The sequence below is a fragment of the Coloeus monedula genome, assembly GCF_965178545.1.
Source record: "Coloeus monedula genome assembly, chromosome: 3".
Lineage (NCBI taxonomy): Eukaryota > Metazoa > Chordata > Aves > Passeriformes > Corvidae > Coloeus > Coloeus monedula.
In genome coordinates this window covers 46,439,046-46,454,123 of record NC_138783.1, presented here as the reverse complement: position 1 = coordinate 46,454,123, position 15,078 = coordinate 46,439,046, and the positions used below count along the sequence as shown (strand labels likewise).

The 15,078-nt window shown below is 35.3% G+C and overlaps 1 protein-coding gene across 7 annotated transcripts in view; it reads right to left on the bottom strand.

The window, feature by feature from the left end:
- Positions 1 to 15,078, bottom strand: part of SGCG (sarcoglycan gamma) — a 112,935-nt gene that overhangs the window by 51,551 nt on the left and 46,306 nt on the right. For 5 of the 7 annotated variants that reach the window (XM_082278598.1, XM_082278600.1, XM_082278599.1 and 2 more), the window contains one exon: positions 7,329 to 7,526. In XM_082278598.1, coding sequence (XP_082134724.1) covers positions 7,329 to 7,523 — 195 coding nt within the window. In that variant the 5' untranslated portion in view covers positions 7,524 to 7,526. The remainder of the gene's footprint in view (positions 1 to 7,328; positions 7,527 to 15,078) is intronic. The other 2 variants (XM_082278601.1, XM_082278603.1) reach the window with 1 other exon arrangement.

Genomic DNA, 15,078 nt, shown 5'->3' with positions numbered 1-15,078 from the left:
GATGGCCACTTTGAATTCAACAGATTTTTAAGAAAACAGCTATGAATTATGCAAATTATCAAACCACTGATGTTTGCCTATTTTTATAACATTTCTTTCATAAAATAGGATTCATATTTAAGATGCATACTTTCAAGATATTTTCAGATCCTCTTTTATCTTTATCCTGATATACAGAATAACAAACTTCCTTACTTAAAGTATTAATTAAAACAGGTGTTACTCAAGAGGAAAAAATATATTCTTAAAACAGATTCAGTTCTAGCTTCATTTCCTTGTTCAGCAAGGACCAAATTCTGTCTTTGGTTCTGTATAAAATAATTAAATAAATAATAAATAATTTATCAATAAATAAATAAATAAATAAATAAATTTAATTAAATAATTTAAATATCTGCACAGATATTTAAAAACACCATTACATCTGGCATTACATCTTCTGTGTTAGAAAAAAAGACTGCTACTCCCACTGCTACATGTACTTATTCAGGAATTAAGTTTTTATAAGTTGGGTAAATAATTTTATTATATTAACATTTGTAATTATGCAACTTAGCTAAAGAAATTGAATAGTTTCCTTTGATTTGTAAAGGTTGGCAAAAGGATTTTCTTAAATCCAGTTCTTAAACTTGCATGTACACTCTAATCTCACTACTCAGAGTTTTTGTAACTCTTGATCAGTATCATAAATTATTCCAACAGTACACTTTAAACAAGTGTTCCTCCACACCATTTAACATACGATTTGATTCATAATATAATTCAGATTAACCAAATGCTTTAAGAAAATACATTAAATTTATATGAAAATATGTAACACTACTGAAAAGTCTTACTTTCTTTGGCAACAGCTTCTGCAGCATCTCAATATCTTTCTATTCAACTATTACTCTTTGGATAAAATATTTAAATATTCACTGTCTGATAGAGACAATGGGAATGACTGTAGCCTGATTGGAGGCGAGTTGTATTTAGCTTAATACAAAAGTAGCAAAATACAGCTGTTGAGGGTTATTCAGAATAGAAACTATGGAATGTTCATGTTCTGACATGAAAATTTGGATGAGAATTTCTGAAAAATTAAATAATTTATTTCATTTGAGTATTAAGGTAATGCAACCTCCTCAAAATGGCAACTAACTCTATGGAGCACCCACTGTTAATCATAAAATGCACGGAAAGGCTGTACAAGTCCACTAATGTATGTCTTTAGTGAAGAAGAACTCCTGCTGTAAGTGTTCTTTACTGTACATTTTCATCGTTGTCTGGTCTAGTTTTAGGTGTTCCAAATGATTGAGCATCTACAATTTAGTAAGACATACTATTACACAGTCTACTGAGTCTCGCTGTCAGAAAGTGTTACCTGATTTTCAGTTAAAATTTTGCTTTCTCAATTCGTCACATTCCTAGTTTCAAATTTTTATATTTCCTTAAGTAATTCCCTCCATCTTCAGTGCCTGAATTTACCAAGTGCTTAAATAGTTGTTTACACAAGTATTTTATTGCAAAATCAGGTTTTTTAATTTCAAAATACATGTAGCATTTATAGATTTAGACCAGTATCATTATCAGCCAACTAATATGTATATATAGTAAGATTAACTATAGTTTGCTTTTCAACATGTCTTATTAAATGAACTACCAACAAATTACTATTGTCATACAGAAAACTTCAAAAAATAATTTAAAAAGAATTTTTATTACTTTGTCAATATTGATTTTTAATGAGAACCCTAAAAGTTTAGAAAGGTGTTATGTCTGTGATAGAAGTTTCTGGGAACGGCTACACAGGTAGAGTACTCACTAATTAAGCCAAATGTCAATATTTGGAAAACCCTGTATGTTTTTTGTATAACTGTGGCAATCGCCCTATTTATTCCAGTGCCAGAAATTTATGTGCATAACAGAGAAACTAAAAGCCCACAATCTACCTTAAATGCACAGAAACCCTCCCAGTTCTCATTGCCTTTGTCTCTATGTCCAGATGAAGTGCAGGCTAAATATTTGTCCTGTTCTTAGGAATAACCGTGCTTAGGATATGCATTGTTGGACTGGACATTGTGTGCTTGGCCCTCCACAGAGCAAGTTACTCCCTGTGACTCAGGGGTTATTCTAAGGCTTAGTATTAGGACTTGACTTTCTTCTTGTTAGACTCAAACCCAAGTAAGGTTTGATTATGGATGGCAGGAGAACTTGATACGGATGGCAGGAGAACTTGAGATTGAGTGCAGATTTGAATTATGCTTGACTAACAGTGCATCTAAAACTATAAAGACCTGTCTACTCCTCTTACACTGTGCTTAAAATTTTTGTCAGAGGAAACTCCACACTGAAGAAAGGCAACTAGTTATTCTGGTGAACACTGTAGTTGCATTACTATCTGTCTATATCAACATGAAATACAGTGCAATTTCCTTTCTTATTCCAGGAGACCACGATAGCTGGGGCATCCACTAAAATCCATGGAAAACATGGGTTTCTCCATCAGAGGCTAAAAAAAGTTAGAAATAATCTTTGGCACACAACTCTTCCTGGTGTTATGATAATGTAGCAGAACCTAAACAACACAGTAACTGAATTAATGAGGGGTTTCTGAAGAAGATTTGCTAGATCATCAGGAATGGTAATCATCTGATCAGGCACATCTTTCACACCTGAGTTTTAGAGCACTAGCATGACAATCCTGGACTAGGGCTAGCATGACCTCCAGCCTGAGCCTTGGAAGGATTGAATGGGTACCCCCAAACTGGTATAACCTGCTAATTTAGTGTGCAAGCATTCTGTCACCTCTTTCAAGTCGCTGATAAAGTTTTTGAAAAGGACAAGACAACTGCAATGCTTACTACTGCCCTCCATGCAGACCACAACACATTAGCATCTACCTTCCAAGCCCAACTACCCAGGCAGTTCGTTTTTTTTATACTTACTCGTTTGTCCACTCCTCATGGCTGTAATGTTCCAACTAGGGTACAGGAATATTTTGAGAGGGAGTCAAAAGCCTTGCTAAAGTCAAGGCAAATGCTATTTTGTGTCCTCCCAACATCTGTAATTCCAGACATTTTATCATAAAATGGCAATCAGATTGGTCAGGCATCACTCACCCTTGGTAAACCCATGGCCTCTTTTTTTAAAGACAAGTGCAATACTTACATTCCCCCAGTCAGCGAGGATCTGCCCAGTCTCCAAAACTGTTCAAACATTGCAGAGGGTGGCTTTGCAAGAGAATCAGTTCTCTCTGCACCAATGGATGCAGACCATCTTGTTGCCATTTGCCCTTTGTAATTCTTAACTGAAGCTGAGCTTTGGCACTCCTGACACAGAAAGCCTGACACATTTCCTGGCCCAGACAACGTTTCCAAATTTCTTCTTTGTAGCCTGTGTCCGCTTCCAACTCTTCTATACTGCTTTTTGCATTGAAGCTCCATCACAAGTAACCTGCCTAGCTAAGCCAGAATATTTATCTTTCTGAGTATCAGGACTGATCATTCCTACATTTGGAGGATACAGTCCTTAAACTTGATCAAGCTTTTTGGGGTAACTTTACTTTTCAGATCTGGCTTCCATGGGATCCTTTGAGTAGCAGATCCAGCTGTGTGCCACCTTTAATTGTCCTATCCAGAAGTTATTGCTGACACCCTCTAGAAATCTTCATTGCTTCTATCCTGCCACGCATGTCTTTCAGCAGATATCAGAGACATTGAAGTTCCCCTCCTTCAGACCTACTGGATCCTTCAGAATTGTCCACAGGACATCTAACATCCTTGCAGCCCTAAAACCCTTAAGATTCTTAGTTTCTAAACTCTTAAAATTAGCAGTCCCCTTTAGTGCTCAGAAAGTCTCATTATGTTAAAAACAGAATCTGAAATTTCCATTATATGCAAAAGGTGATATGTCACCCAGGGGGAAAAAACCAATCTTTTTTCAAACTGATTTTCGTGCAAAAATAATGCTAGTTTTTAAATTACTCTATTTCACCTTATCCAACAAGCTCGAGGTATAATTATTTGAATGTCTTCTCTGAAACAGCTGAATATAATGAATTCACAGGTTTCTTCTCTCATCCCCACAAAAAAACTTGAGACCCTGTCCCTCTGAACTCCAAGAGAGAAAAGGAAAAAATGAATGAGACACATCTGATACCTGTGAATTAATGTGCACAATTTGGAGATGTGCACAATTTGGAGATGCTCGTATGTTTTTTAATTGGGGCAGCATGAGAACAGGAATATATTCTCTGTTCAGGTTGTTCTCTTTTAGTCTAGCTTTTATGAAATGAAATGAAATGAAATGAAATGAAATGAAATGAAACAATGAAATTCTGTTCAATTTAGCCATCTACATTTAATGCTGAAAGCCACTCAAACAATAGAGCTTAGAAAAGTTTCTGTCTTTCATCATTCCAAATTCTCACAAGGAGGTCAAAATCTATTCATCCTGCAGTATATCTATGTCTGGTTCATGTTCTCCTTTATCAGCTTAGCTTCTTTGCTGGTATTTATCACACTGTCTGGTTTTATGGGGGTTAAGGCAGGACATCTGTGCATGGATTAATTCAGTGCCAGAGCTTCTTCAAGCTCTGTTCATAATTTCATAATTATTTTAATCTGGATCTCTGAATAGACATAGCATGTGATTTTTGTATACTGCAAGTTATTACTTAATGAAAGAGTCAGGGATGCTTTATAGAAAAAGAGAACACTTTTTATACAACAAAACAAACTCTGATGTCTAAATAACACGTTTGTCAGCTCTGAGTGGGCTTATGAACGGGCTGTGCTACAGAACCATGTCGATCAACCACTAAAGCACCAACGCCCCTATTACTGAAAAACTGTTTTCCTAATAAAATTACATACTGCAGTCATGGTATGTTTAAAGTTTTCTTTGAGCATAAACTCTCTTCAGGACTCTACTATTAAAAAATGTATTTAAAAATGTTTGTTGTGTTTTTTCTAAATATGTTTATCAACCTTAGTGAGGATACAACTTGTTTTTTGTATTATTTCACAGACAAAAAAGCTGTTAATATCTTATTAGCTATCAATATTTCAATATTGTTAAGAGTGATATTGTTAAGAGTGATCTTAATGTATTTTTTTAAAACTAGGACCAAATGTTTTTAAAGTATTAGCTAAAAAGACAATATTTACTGTGACTATTAAGCATAATAAGTCCTATAATCTCTACACAATAGACCTAAAACATAATTAATAAATGTGTTATCACAGTTGACAGATTAATATTTCCCAAATAACTGATGATTGCATAGGATAATATTTCACAATTACTTTTAAACTCTTCCCATCATGGGAATGCTTAATAAGTGTGATATACATGAATCAACTCATTTCCTAAACAGCAAATATTTGTCAAGCTTGGAACTCAAGAATCATAAAAATCTAATTCTGACTCTATATTGATACCTCACTTTTCAAACAGTAACAAAAAACTTGGAGCCATAAATGCTTAGTTGCATCAGGAAAAGGGTTTTATGGTAGTATTGGCAATTTCTGTGACTGTTACACAAATTCTTCACGGTGTTTCCTTAGACACAGGAAAGGACTGTGATGCTTCCAATTATACTTGTAGACTTTGAATAAGCAGTAAACATCTTTTTTACACTCAGTGGCTATCAGTGCTTCTCTTGTGATTCTCTGGGTGGTATTTCTGGTTATCCTCAGAGTTACTTCTTGTCTCGAGAGATGTAGTCTATTAAAACCATACCCAGTAAAAAACGTTCTCCATTCTTAACAACGCCACATGTACTTTTGTGAGGACTGTGACATACATGTGCACTTTGCACAAGTGTATTTACAATTGATATTTAGCTGAATTGCAGTATTTCCCTAAAACTATCCCAAATTAATGAAGGCATTATGGTTAAATCACTACCCAGTTGGGTGTGTCAGGCATACAGATTCTTTAACACAGAATTAGGAAATTCCTTGTAATCAAGGCATTCATAGCCCACTCTGTGCAAGAATGTAAACCTGCTTTGCTACAGCTGTTACTCCACTGCTCTTGTTGCAAAAGCAGAAGGACACTGTCCCTCAGCAGATCACGGCATTTGGTGCCTTCCTCACAGGCAACTATGAGGAGATTGGCATTCCTAGAAGTAGACTCTCTAATGCTATTTTTTCTAAGTCCTCACTGGTATCAGAAGAGAAATGCCCAGGCTCATACGTAGAAATCAAACCAACATAAAGTAATTTTTAAAACTCCTTAAAAATAGAACCCTGAGCCACACAGAAAACAATTACAAGTTTCTCATGTTCTCTGTGATTTATGACATGCAGGCACTAAAAGCACATCTTCCATGTGAGCTGCATAAGAGAAAAATTATGTGATCTAAGATGTTCAGCACTGTAATCTGTATGACAGTAACAGTACTGCAAAGAATTTATCTGGGGGAAAACCCTTCATGGGAATTCAAGCACTAAAAACTGTATTAGTAAGTAGGACTTAAAGTTAACATACTTTCGTTTTAGCAAGTATAGAAATATTTATAATAAGATAAAGTGGTCTTCACTTAGTGACAGAGGTTTAATAACAAAGACTTTCTTCAGTAGCCAGGGCAGAGCTGTAGAAATTTATTATTATTGTTTTTCTTGTAACAAGTCTATTCAAATCATCTGTGTATCACAACTGCATGTTAGGAGCAAATTAGCTTAGCTTAGATATTCACTGATACATTTTATTGCATTCTGACTAAAATCATATCTTGCAGACTTCTGAAACTTACCCTTTAATCTACTACATGCAAAATTACATTATAAATATTAAAATATATATGACAGTGGAAACTTATTAAATTTATTTCTGAATGATATAGCTGCTTAGCCTCAAGCATGAAGTAGTGATAATTACCTCCGAGCTGTAATTAATTGGGCAAATAAATTGTTAAATTTTAGATGCTGATAAATAGAAGAAGGAAGCTAAAAAACCACAGCAAAGGTCAGCAATATTTTAACTAAGGAATTCTGTATGAGATAAAATTACAGCAAACACATTTAAAAAATATCAGCCGAACAGAGACTATGAGACAACAGTAAAATACGTTCTCATAGAATGGTTAGAATTCACTGCAATGTAAAGCATCAACAACCTCAGTCTTCCAAAAATTATTGCCAATATAGAAATTACATACGAGGAAGTATGTTCAAAGATAGATTTTTCTAACATACTATCAACCAAAATACAAATCACAATTGAGAAGAAAGAAAATAGAACCATCCGTTACCTACAGAGAAGCTGGTGTACATACAAAATAAGTGAAGTGGTGAGGCAGGAAAGAGAAGACAAGAATGTAAATTAAAGAGGACACTTACTGGGGAAAACCACATCACTTTAAGAATCCAAATTGTCAAAGAAAAATTCACAACTAGGATGATAAGCAGAAGGAGAACAAACAGGTAGAGGCAACGCTTTCTCCAGCCATAAATTCCAATTTTGTAGATATATTCATTCTTCGGCCTCTCTAGGCTTGTGCCTGGTGTTGTTGTCGTGTATTGTTCACGTACCATCTGCTATGTAAAGGAAAAAAGAAAGGGAACTGCTTAGTTGCTTAATTTAAGTGACAATATTTATACAAAACTCCAAAGAAAAGATGAAGATATATTTGTAATAGCTAGAAACCAGAAACTCTTATGAAGTTTTACCTGGAAAACATTTTCATCGTGCCCTGTTCAACTTACATCTTAGATTTTGATACATGCAACGTGATGTTTTAATATATGAACTGCATTAACTGCTGTTTTCAGGAGGCTTAAATTTATTTTATCCTATAAAGAATGGCAACACTTTCCTCCTATTTGTCATAATATTCTAATTCTCCCATCATAAAATATTTCATGGGATCATATAATAATCTACAGCTCACAACTGCATATCAGTTGGAAAAAAAAATATATTTTCTAATATATTTTAGGTTTCAGAATATGTATTTAAAGAAAATATATTATTCTTTATGATGTACAGGAAATAATGATTTCTCAATTCATCTCAGATATTCATATTTAAAGATATATCAGCATTAAAAACATTGCCTACTGGGTTTAAACAACTTCACTTTATACTATAGTTCTTAAAGAAACATTGTTTGAATTTAAAGGAATCTTACAAGGTTGCACTTCCTTAAAACATGAGAATATTCACTAACTTCCACTTTCACAGCACAGTGACCATCAACACTTCAAACCATTCATTAAAGCTTACAGTTTTGGCCAAAATAATAAAAACTCAGCAGCTGAAGCTACTTATCAAGAATAACAGTGGGCAAAATCTGTCTCATTTACACTGAGATAAAGCAAAAAAACCCCCAATCCAATCATGGATGTCAGAAACAAAAAAGGTATTTTAAGTTCAAGCCCTTCCATGAGCCAGGTATGTCCACAGGCATCTCACATCCAAAAAATGCTCCACTTTCCTAACAGTACGATGCTCCCAAATGAAAGTGCCTTCAGAAAGGTTTCACACAAGGTCTGCTCTCAATTCTCAATTTCCTCCTATCAGTGAGATCACCATGCTCTGCTCACACAGCTTTCAAAACATGATCAAGTGACATCCTTGCCTCTGTTCAAGTTTCCTGCAGAGCCATCCTGTGTCTGTAACACACTTGTGGCTCTCACTTCTAACCCTCATCTTTAGAAGGATGCCATCTTTTGTTCCTGTGGCTTCCTAGCAAGACAGAGAATGAAATATAAGTTTACAGCTGAACAGAAGTCTATGCATTATCCCTTTGTATATGTGCAGTGGTCATCTTATTTCTGCACATCCACAAAAAACCCTTATTTGTTGTTTATTTATATTCAAAAATTAGACCAAATTATCAGCAGTTCATAAGATTAATTTTGCTACAGACATTATGGTATAATATTATATTTATTATTTTTTCTGCTATCAGTCTCAGTTGCTCATAGACTATGTATGTAAATCTTTTCATAGCTGAAAATAGTATAACAATTTATTCCTTAAGAATTATAGACTCTGAAATAACTTGCCTTAATATTAGTGCAAAACATTGTAGATTTACAAGATGTTATTAAATATTCACCACATGAACTATGTTTGTTTAAAAATATCAGATTATGCATTTCAGTTCAGTGAATTACTCAAGCACATTGTACTGGTTACAGAATACTGTTTATATATGAGTCAATACTCATTTTTTTTCTGTTTTCTACCTAATTCTTGTATAGTAAACCATATTACTCACACAGAAGTTGCCCCTAATCTGAAATCTCTGTTACTGTGCTCTGTCATGCCGTTGGGATATTATACATACAATGGGTTCCGGAAGATGCTTAGACAAACCTTTACCCTGACTGCCACACAGATTTCTTCTCAACACATAACTTACAGGATGCAGTACCTCTTATCTGGTAACGCCCAGAAATACACTTTGAGAAATAAGCTGTGCAGTTCTTGCTGATGTGTAGTGCAACTATGTCCTGGTTCTGGCCAAGACACGGTTAATATTTGCAGTAGCCAGGAGGGGCATGGCTAGGACTCCAAGGTTATCCTACCCAGCCTTGTGTGGCCATGTGCAGGGGCTGGTGGGGGAGAAGGGATCCCTTCCGGTCCCGCTGGACACGGGTGAGTGGTCAGGGTGCTGCCGGTTTCCGTGTGGTGAGCACTCGCGCCTGAATTTGCTTGCAATCTCTTCTACGCCCCCTTCACAAGGCAGACTGCTTTGCCTGTTCCTTGTGCTGTTCCCTAGGTCTGCAAGGTAAATTTTGCAGTAGAAAGATCATTTGTCAAAGAGTTAATTAATTCTCCCATCTTCGAGTCCTTATGCAGCCTCATTACAGTGGTCTCTGAGGCTGGAATTCATCTCGCAATGTTAGATATGAACAATTTAGCCCTGAATATCTGAGCCAGTCAACCTGGACTCCCTTTATGGTTAATGGAGATAGGACTCCCTGCTGAGAATTATTTATCTGACTTAAGTTAGATGAGAATTTTAGCCATCCAATGAACTGCGCCTTAGATGTGTTTGACTTCTCTCCATCAAAAGAGAAAGAAAGAGAGCCTGGGATGACTTTCTCATATGTGTATGCCTGTATGTTTTAGACATTTCAACCAGAATTATTTCCAAAAGCATGTGAATTTAACAATAAGATAGGCTTTTTCTGATTCCTATTCTTCTCTGTTCCATTTATACCCTGTTGTAAAATGTTTATTGTGTGAGTTGAGGGTTTTATACATTATGTATTATGTACTGCTGTTTAATGAGGTGAGGTCAAAATCCATTATGCATTTCAGCAAAAAGCCTTTAAGTTTTGTGATTGTTTTCAGCCCTTCAGAAATTCCACAGGGGACATCTCCCAGCACAGCATCGTTCCCTGCATGAATTATTTTTTCCTGACAGAAAACAGTTCTGTTGTTCCTGAGCATTATTAATACTGCCAAAAATTGCTTTGGTCATAGTAAACAGGCAGTGCTGGCCTAGACAACTGAATGCTTTGAGAAGGATTAAGTTTTTCTCCCTAACATAATATTTCATGATTTTTAAGAGAATTAGTGTCCTAGTACCAAGTAATTACAGTGCAAATCCTTTCAGAACTGATACTGTTGGGCTGTTTCTTTTGGGAGAATCAACTTTCCATATTACTGACTTATATGTTCGTGAGATGAAATCACACAGGAAAATAACCTTAGACCTCTCTGGAGAAGTCAGAGAGAAATCTTTTTATAAGTTTAGGATGCTTTAGAAAGAGGGTTGGAAAGGAAAACCTTGGATAGGCAGACCTCATAGTTCTGTTGTGAAGTCTGCCAAGAATCAAGGTAGATGGTTAGAAGAAAAACAACACATATTTAGTACTGTGATGAAAAATGTGATTTGTAAATGGAAAAACCATGAAACTGGTTGTATAGGAGCATACTAAACAGGCACCAAGAAGGAAGTGGTGACATAGACACTTGGATGTACACAAGTTAGTTGGAGAAGCAAGAAATGTGCGGAATGCACAATGACTGTGGTAAATGTTATCTTTGTATTATTTTACAACGAAGCAGCACATACTGACTAAGAAGTACTGGCAACTTACAGCACAGATAAAATAGCAATTGAGCTTCAGAATGAAAATTCTTATATCTTTCAAATGGGCCATGAAAAAATCTTACTTGCATCAGGTCAGCAGTACCATAAAATAAATTACTACAAATAAACTATTTAATTGGAAGTGGAATTTCTTGGTGTTCCTATTCAAAGACCAACACAATCAGCACATTTCTTATGGATTTTTGTAGATTTGGCCATAATTCACGGGATTGAGCTCCATCATGATAGCTTGTTATTTAGAAGTATTTTCTAATTGTCATCATCTATTTTACTGGGATTCATTTAAATCCAATTAATTCCTGCCTCTTTGCTGATTTAAACCAGATACTGAATGCTAACCAGCTGCCAAAAGATTTTTCACAGATTTTAAGTGATAGATGAAACTTGTGAACAATCAGTAACACTGCAGATTTTTGACATTGTGAGATTTCCCATGCGTTGAGGCATTGTATGTGTTGCATGTAAGGCATGAAATTCATGCCTGTAGTAATACATATGAGCTGCCCATGAAAGAGCTGTATGTTCTTCACACTGTGTTACTATAGCTGCCCTCTAAAAATATATAGCCATGACAGAACATTTCTCTAGCTCTAGTCCACCTTTTTCCACACAAAACTTAGAAACTGGTCTCTGTCATTCGAGTGATTCTGAGGTCCAGAAGATTTTTATATTAATATTGATTAATGAAAGACACTGAAAGACTCTCTATCAGTAATGTTACTTTTGGACTGAGGTTGGTTTGGGCATCGAGTAAAAAAAGCTATTCTGACAGCTCTGAAATATTCATTTAAGACAGCCGTGTTTTTAAAAAGGAATTTGTAAACTTATCTGTTAGCCTGCTTAGGAAAGCAAGCCTGAGTAAAAGCTTGTTAATCATATTATTGGAATGACTTATCTGTAGGAAATACTACTATTTCCATTAAAATAAGTAATTTCAGTGTACTTCAACTGTAAAAATGTTTTCATTGTTTTTGTTCATAAATGGCCATTATTTTCACGTAAATAAAATTCCCCTTAATGCACAGTTCAGAACTGTGTTACTCAAGTACTTTGTCATGTTGTCATAAAGCAACTGATAATAACATACAATTGGAAAACATAATTTAAATATAGAACTGCTTAGTTGGTTAATACTAACAACCAGCTGTAATTCCATTAATAATTATGTAATTATTAGCATTTTATATTCTCAGCAAAGAGACCAAAAGCTTAGCACTCAACAAAACCCCTTCAAATCTGAGTTAAGAAGAGCTGTGAGGTTTCATGATGAAATTTGCACCACTGGTGTTTGTACTATACACGTTCTTCTTCATGAACAGCCATTAGTGCATCTACTCTTCCCTCTTGTTCTGCTTTTGGCTAGGCAAGGTTAATTTTTTGCAGCAGATGGAAGGGAACATGGTTGAGGGGGTGTGTCCAGGACCCTGATGTTTTTCTATACCCCAGCAGGTCATTGGCAGGGGTGGGGGAGAAGGGAGTCTGCCTTCTGAGGAAAAGGGCATTCCTTTCAGTGTAAGAAAACATGGTTGGGAAGAAGCAGTCGGTATTTGCTTACTCTTGCAGGTTTTCCGTGCAAATAATTTCTTTGTGCTATACCTTCTCTTATTAATATTGTTGCTGTTACTGTTCATTTTCTTATCTCATTGCTGTTTCCAGCAAACTGCTCTTATCTCAACCCACAACCCTTACCTTTTGTGCTTCCAGTTGGAGGGGAGGGGGAGCAAGTGGCAGCATGGTTTTAGCTGGAGTATTGAACTGGAGAACAGCATTCCTAAACCATGACACCTCTTTACATGAAATATATTAATTCACGTGCAAACTACTTCACAGTATGTGTGGGGATGAAAAGAGGTGATAGTGCTAAATGAAAACAGTACAGTGAAAAGCCCATTTTAACCTCCTAAACGAAATTCTTGTGCCATTGTATGCAAACTGTGAACTGAAATTAACCTGTCAGCTGAGGCAAGTGAGAACTACTTTTACGATCTGCATACGGTATCTTCATGGAATATTATACTCATTAATTTTCTTAATGTATGTTGCATTGGGCTAGATGGGTATTATTATATAATGTGAACATCAGAAGTACACCAACACTTCACACTCTAGTGCATTCAGGCACGCACACTTTTGTCTTTGTAAAAACAGAAGCAGTCCACTGATTAACCAACAGGAAAGGGGTGCAGTTGGAGTATTTTCCTGAAAGATGAAAAACATTTAAGGCAATCCTGTTGTTCAGAGAAAAAGATGGGAAACCTTTGGAATCCATATGGAAAAGCTTTCAAGACAAAACCAGAAAGGCAGGGAAAAATCAAACTCTCATGATTAGATGAAAATTTTATAGTTACTTTCAACCCTTCCATCATATTGTTTTTAATCTTGCCCAGCCTTGCTTTGTTGAAATTTTTGTTGTATAGCACATTACAGTTTGAATTGTAAACTAGTGCCATCAGCTGAAAGGAGCTGGATCCCTGCAGTGTAATTTGTGGAAACCAGTGAAGAAATTCATAGGGCCTAGTTAACTGTTTGCATACCCTGCAGTGCACATTTGCATAATAACTATGACATGGTCACAATTAACAGCTTTGCACATTTTAAGTAGAGCTGAAAGGCAGTCATTGACAGCACAGGATTATATAAAATTAATAACATGATAATTAATACTATAAAAATAGATGTCGTATTGCTATTAGAATATAATATTAATAATATTAATATAATATGCTATATAAGATATGTCTAATATACATCTACTCTTGAATCTCACAGTAAAAATTTTTTTTAAACTCTGTTTTCTATCTTTCAATTTGATTTATTTTCCTCCTTTAAAAAAAATTTCATGGTACTCCCACCAGAATTAAAAGACCAAGCAGAATTATTACATAGACTTTTCGTAAATTATTTTAAATTTTTGCATACTTTATGAGCATCTGAAGAAGTAGCTTATCTGTGGTATGAGAAATCCTATGTCTTTTTAGGTGAAATGCCTGAAAGTGTTTTAAATTAAAAAAAAAAAAAAAAGTGAACCTTTTCTCTCTGAAATTCAGTCACCATTACAGTTAAGTGACCTTGAGTACCATAATGTGAAAGGAAAATTAAAATCTCACAATTACTACTTTTCTGAGTTTTTCAACATATATGTTACTCTGTCTTGGTAGACAAACAAAACCACAAAGAACTTAGAATAACTGGTGTAGAAATGATTGAATGGTGATGCAGGTGAGGTTACTGTTTAACCCCCATGGAGCTCTCATTACTATCACAGATTTTAGAAATAATCCTTTAAGAAGGAGAAAAGAGAAGTCGGTACAACCATTGTTTTCACTTAACAATTAAAGACTGAGATCCATTAATGGTGTCAAGATTATTTAAGTGTTTCCTTACTTACAGTTCTTTGTGTAATGAATTTCCACATTTTCCATCTGCAAAATATTGTCTTGTCCTGTTAAATGTTTTTCGGTATTTTTCAACAGGGTTTATTACTACAAAGGCATTTTAAAACATTAAACCTGCAACAGGTAACTAATCTTTCTTCTAGTAGAGTTATTATTCTCCAATCCCTTTGAGAAGAAGATATCTCATGGGCCTTGAGTAGATGACAAAAATGTGATAGTGAACAATTCGCTTTAATGAACCTAATTGTGAAATAAATTTTGCCCTCTAAAGTCCAATACATTTTCCCCCCACCGTAGTTGCCCTTCAACATGATTTATTTTTTTCCTTGAAGGACTGCAAGTACACCAGATACATAAGGTACTGCAGTGAACATCAGAACAGAAATTGTTGTAGTCTTCTGACTGTGAGGTTTCTCTCTCTGAAACAGAAGCCAGAGCAGACTAATTCCTCTAGATCCCTCTTTTTCTTTAATTGTGCATTTAAGAAAGTGTTTATAATTAAGCTAAGTATGAACTTTAACTGCCTGTGTTTGTATGGGCAAGTCTTAAAACAACTAGCATGAGACCTGCAGCCCCTGTCTCGAACAGGTGAAAGAAAGGAAAATATTAATGTGCAAGGAA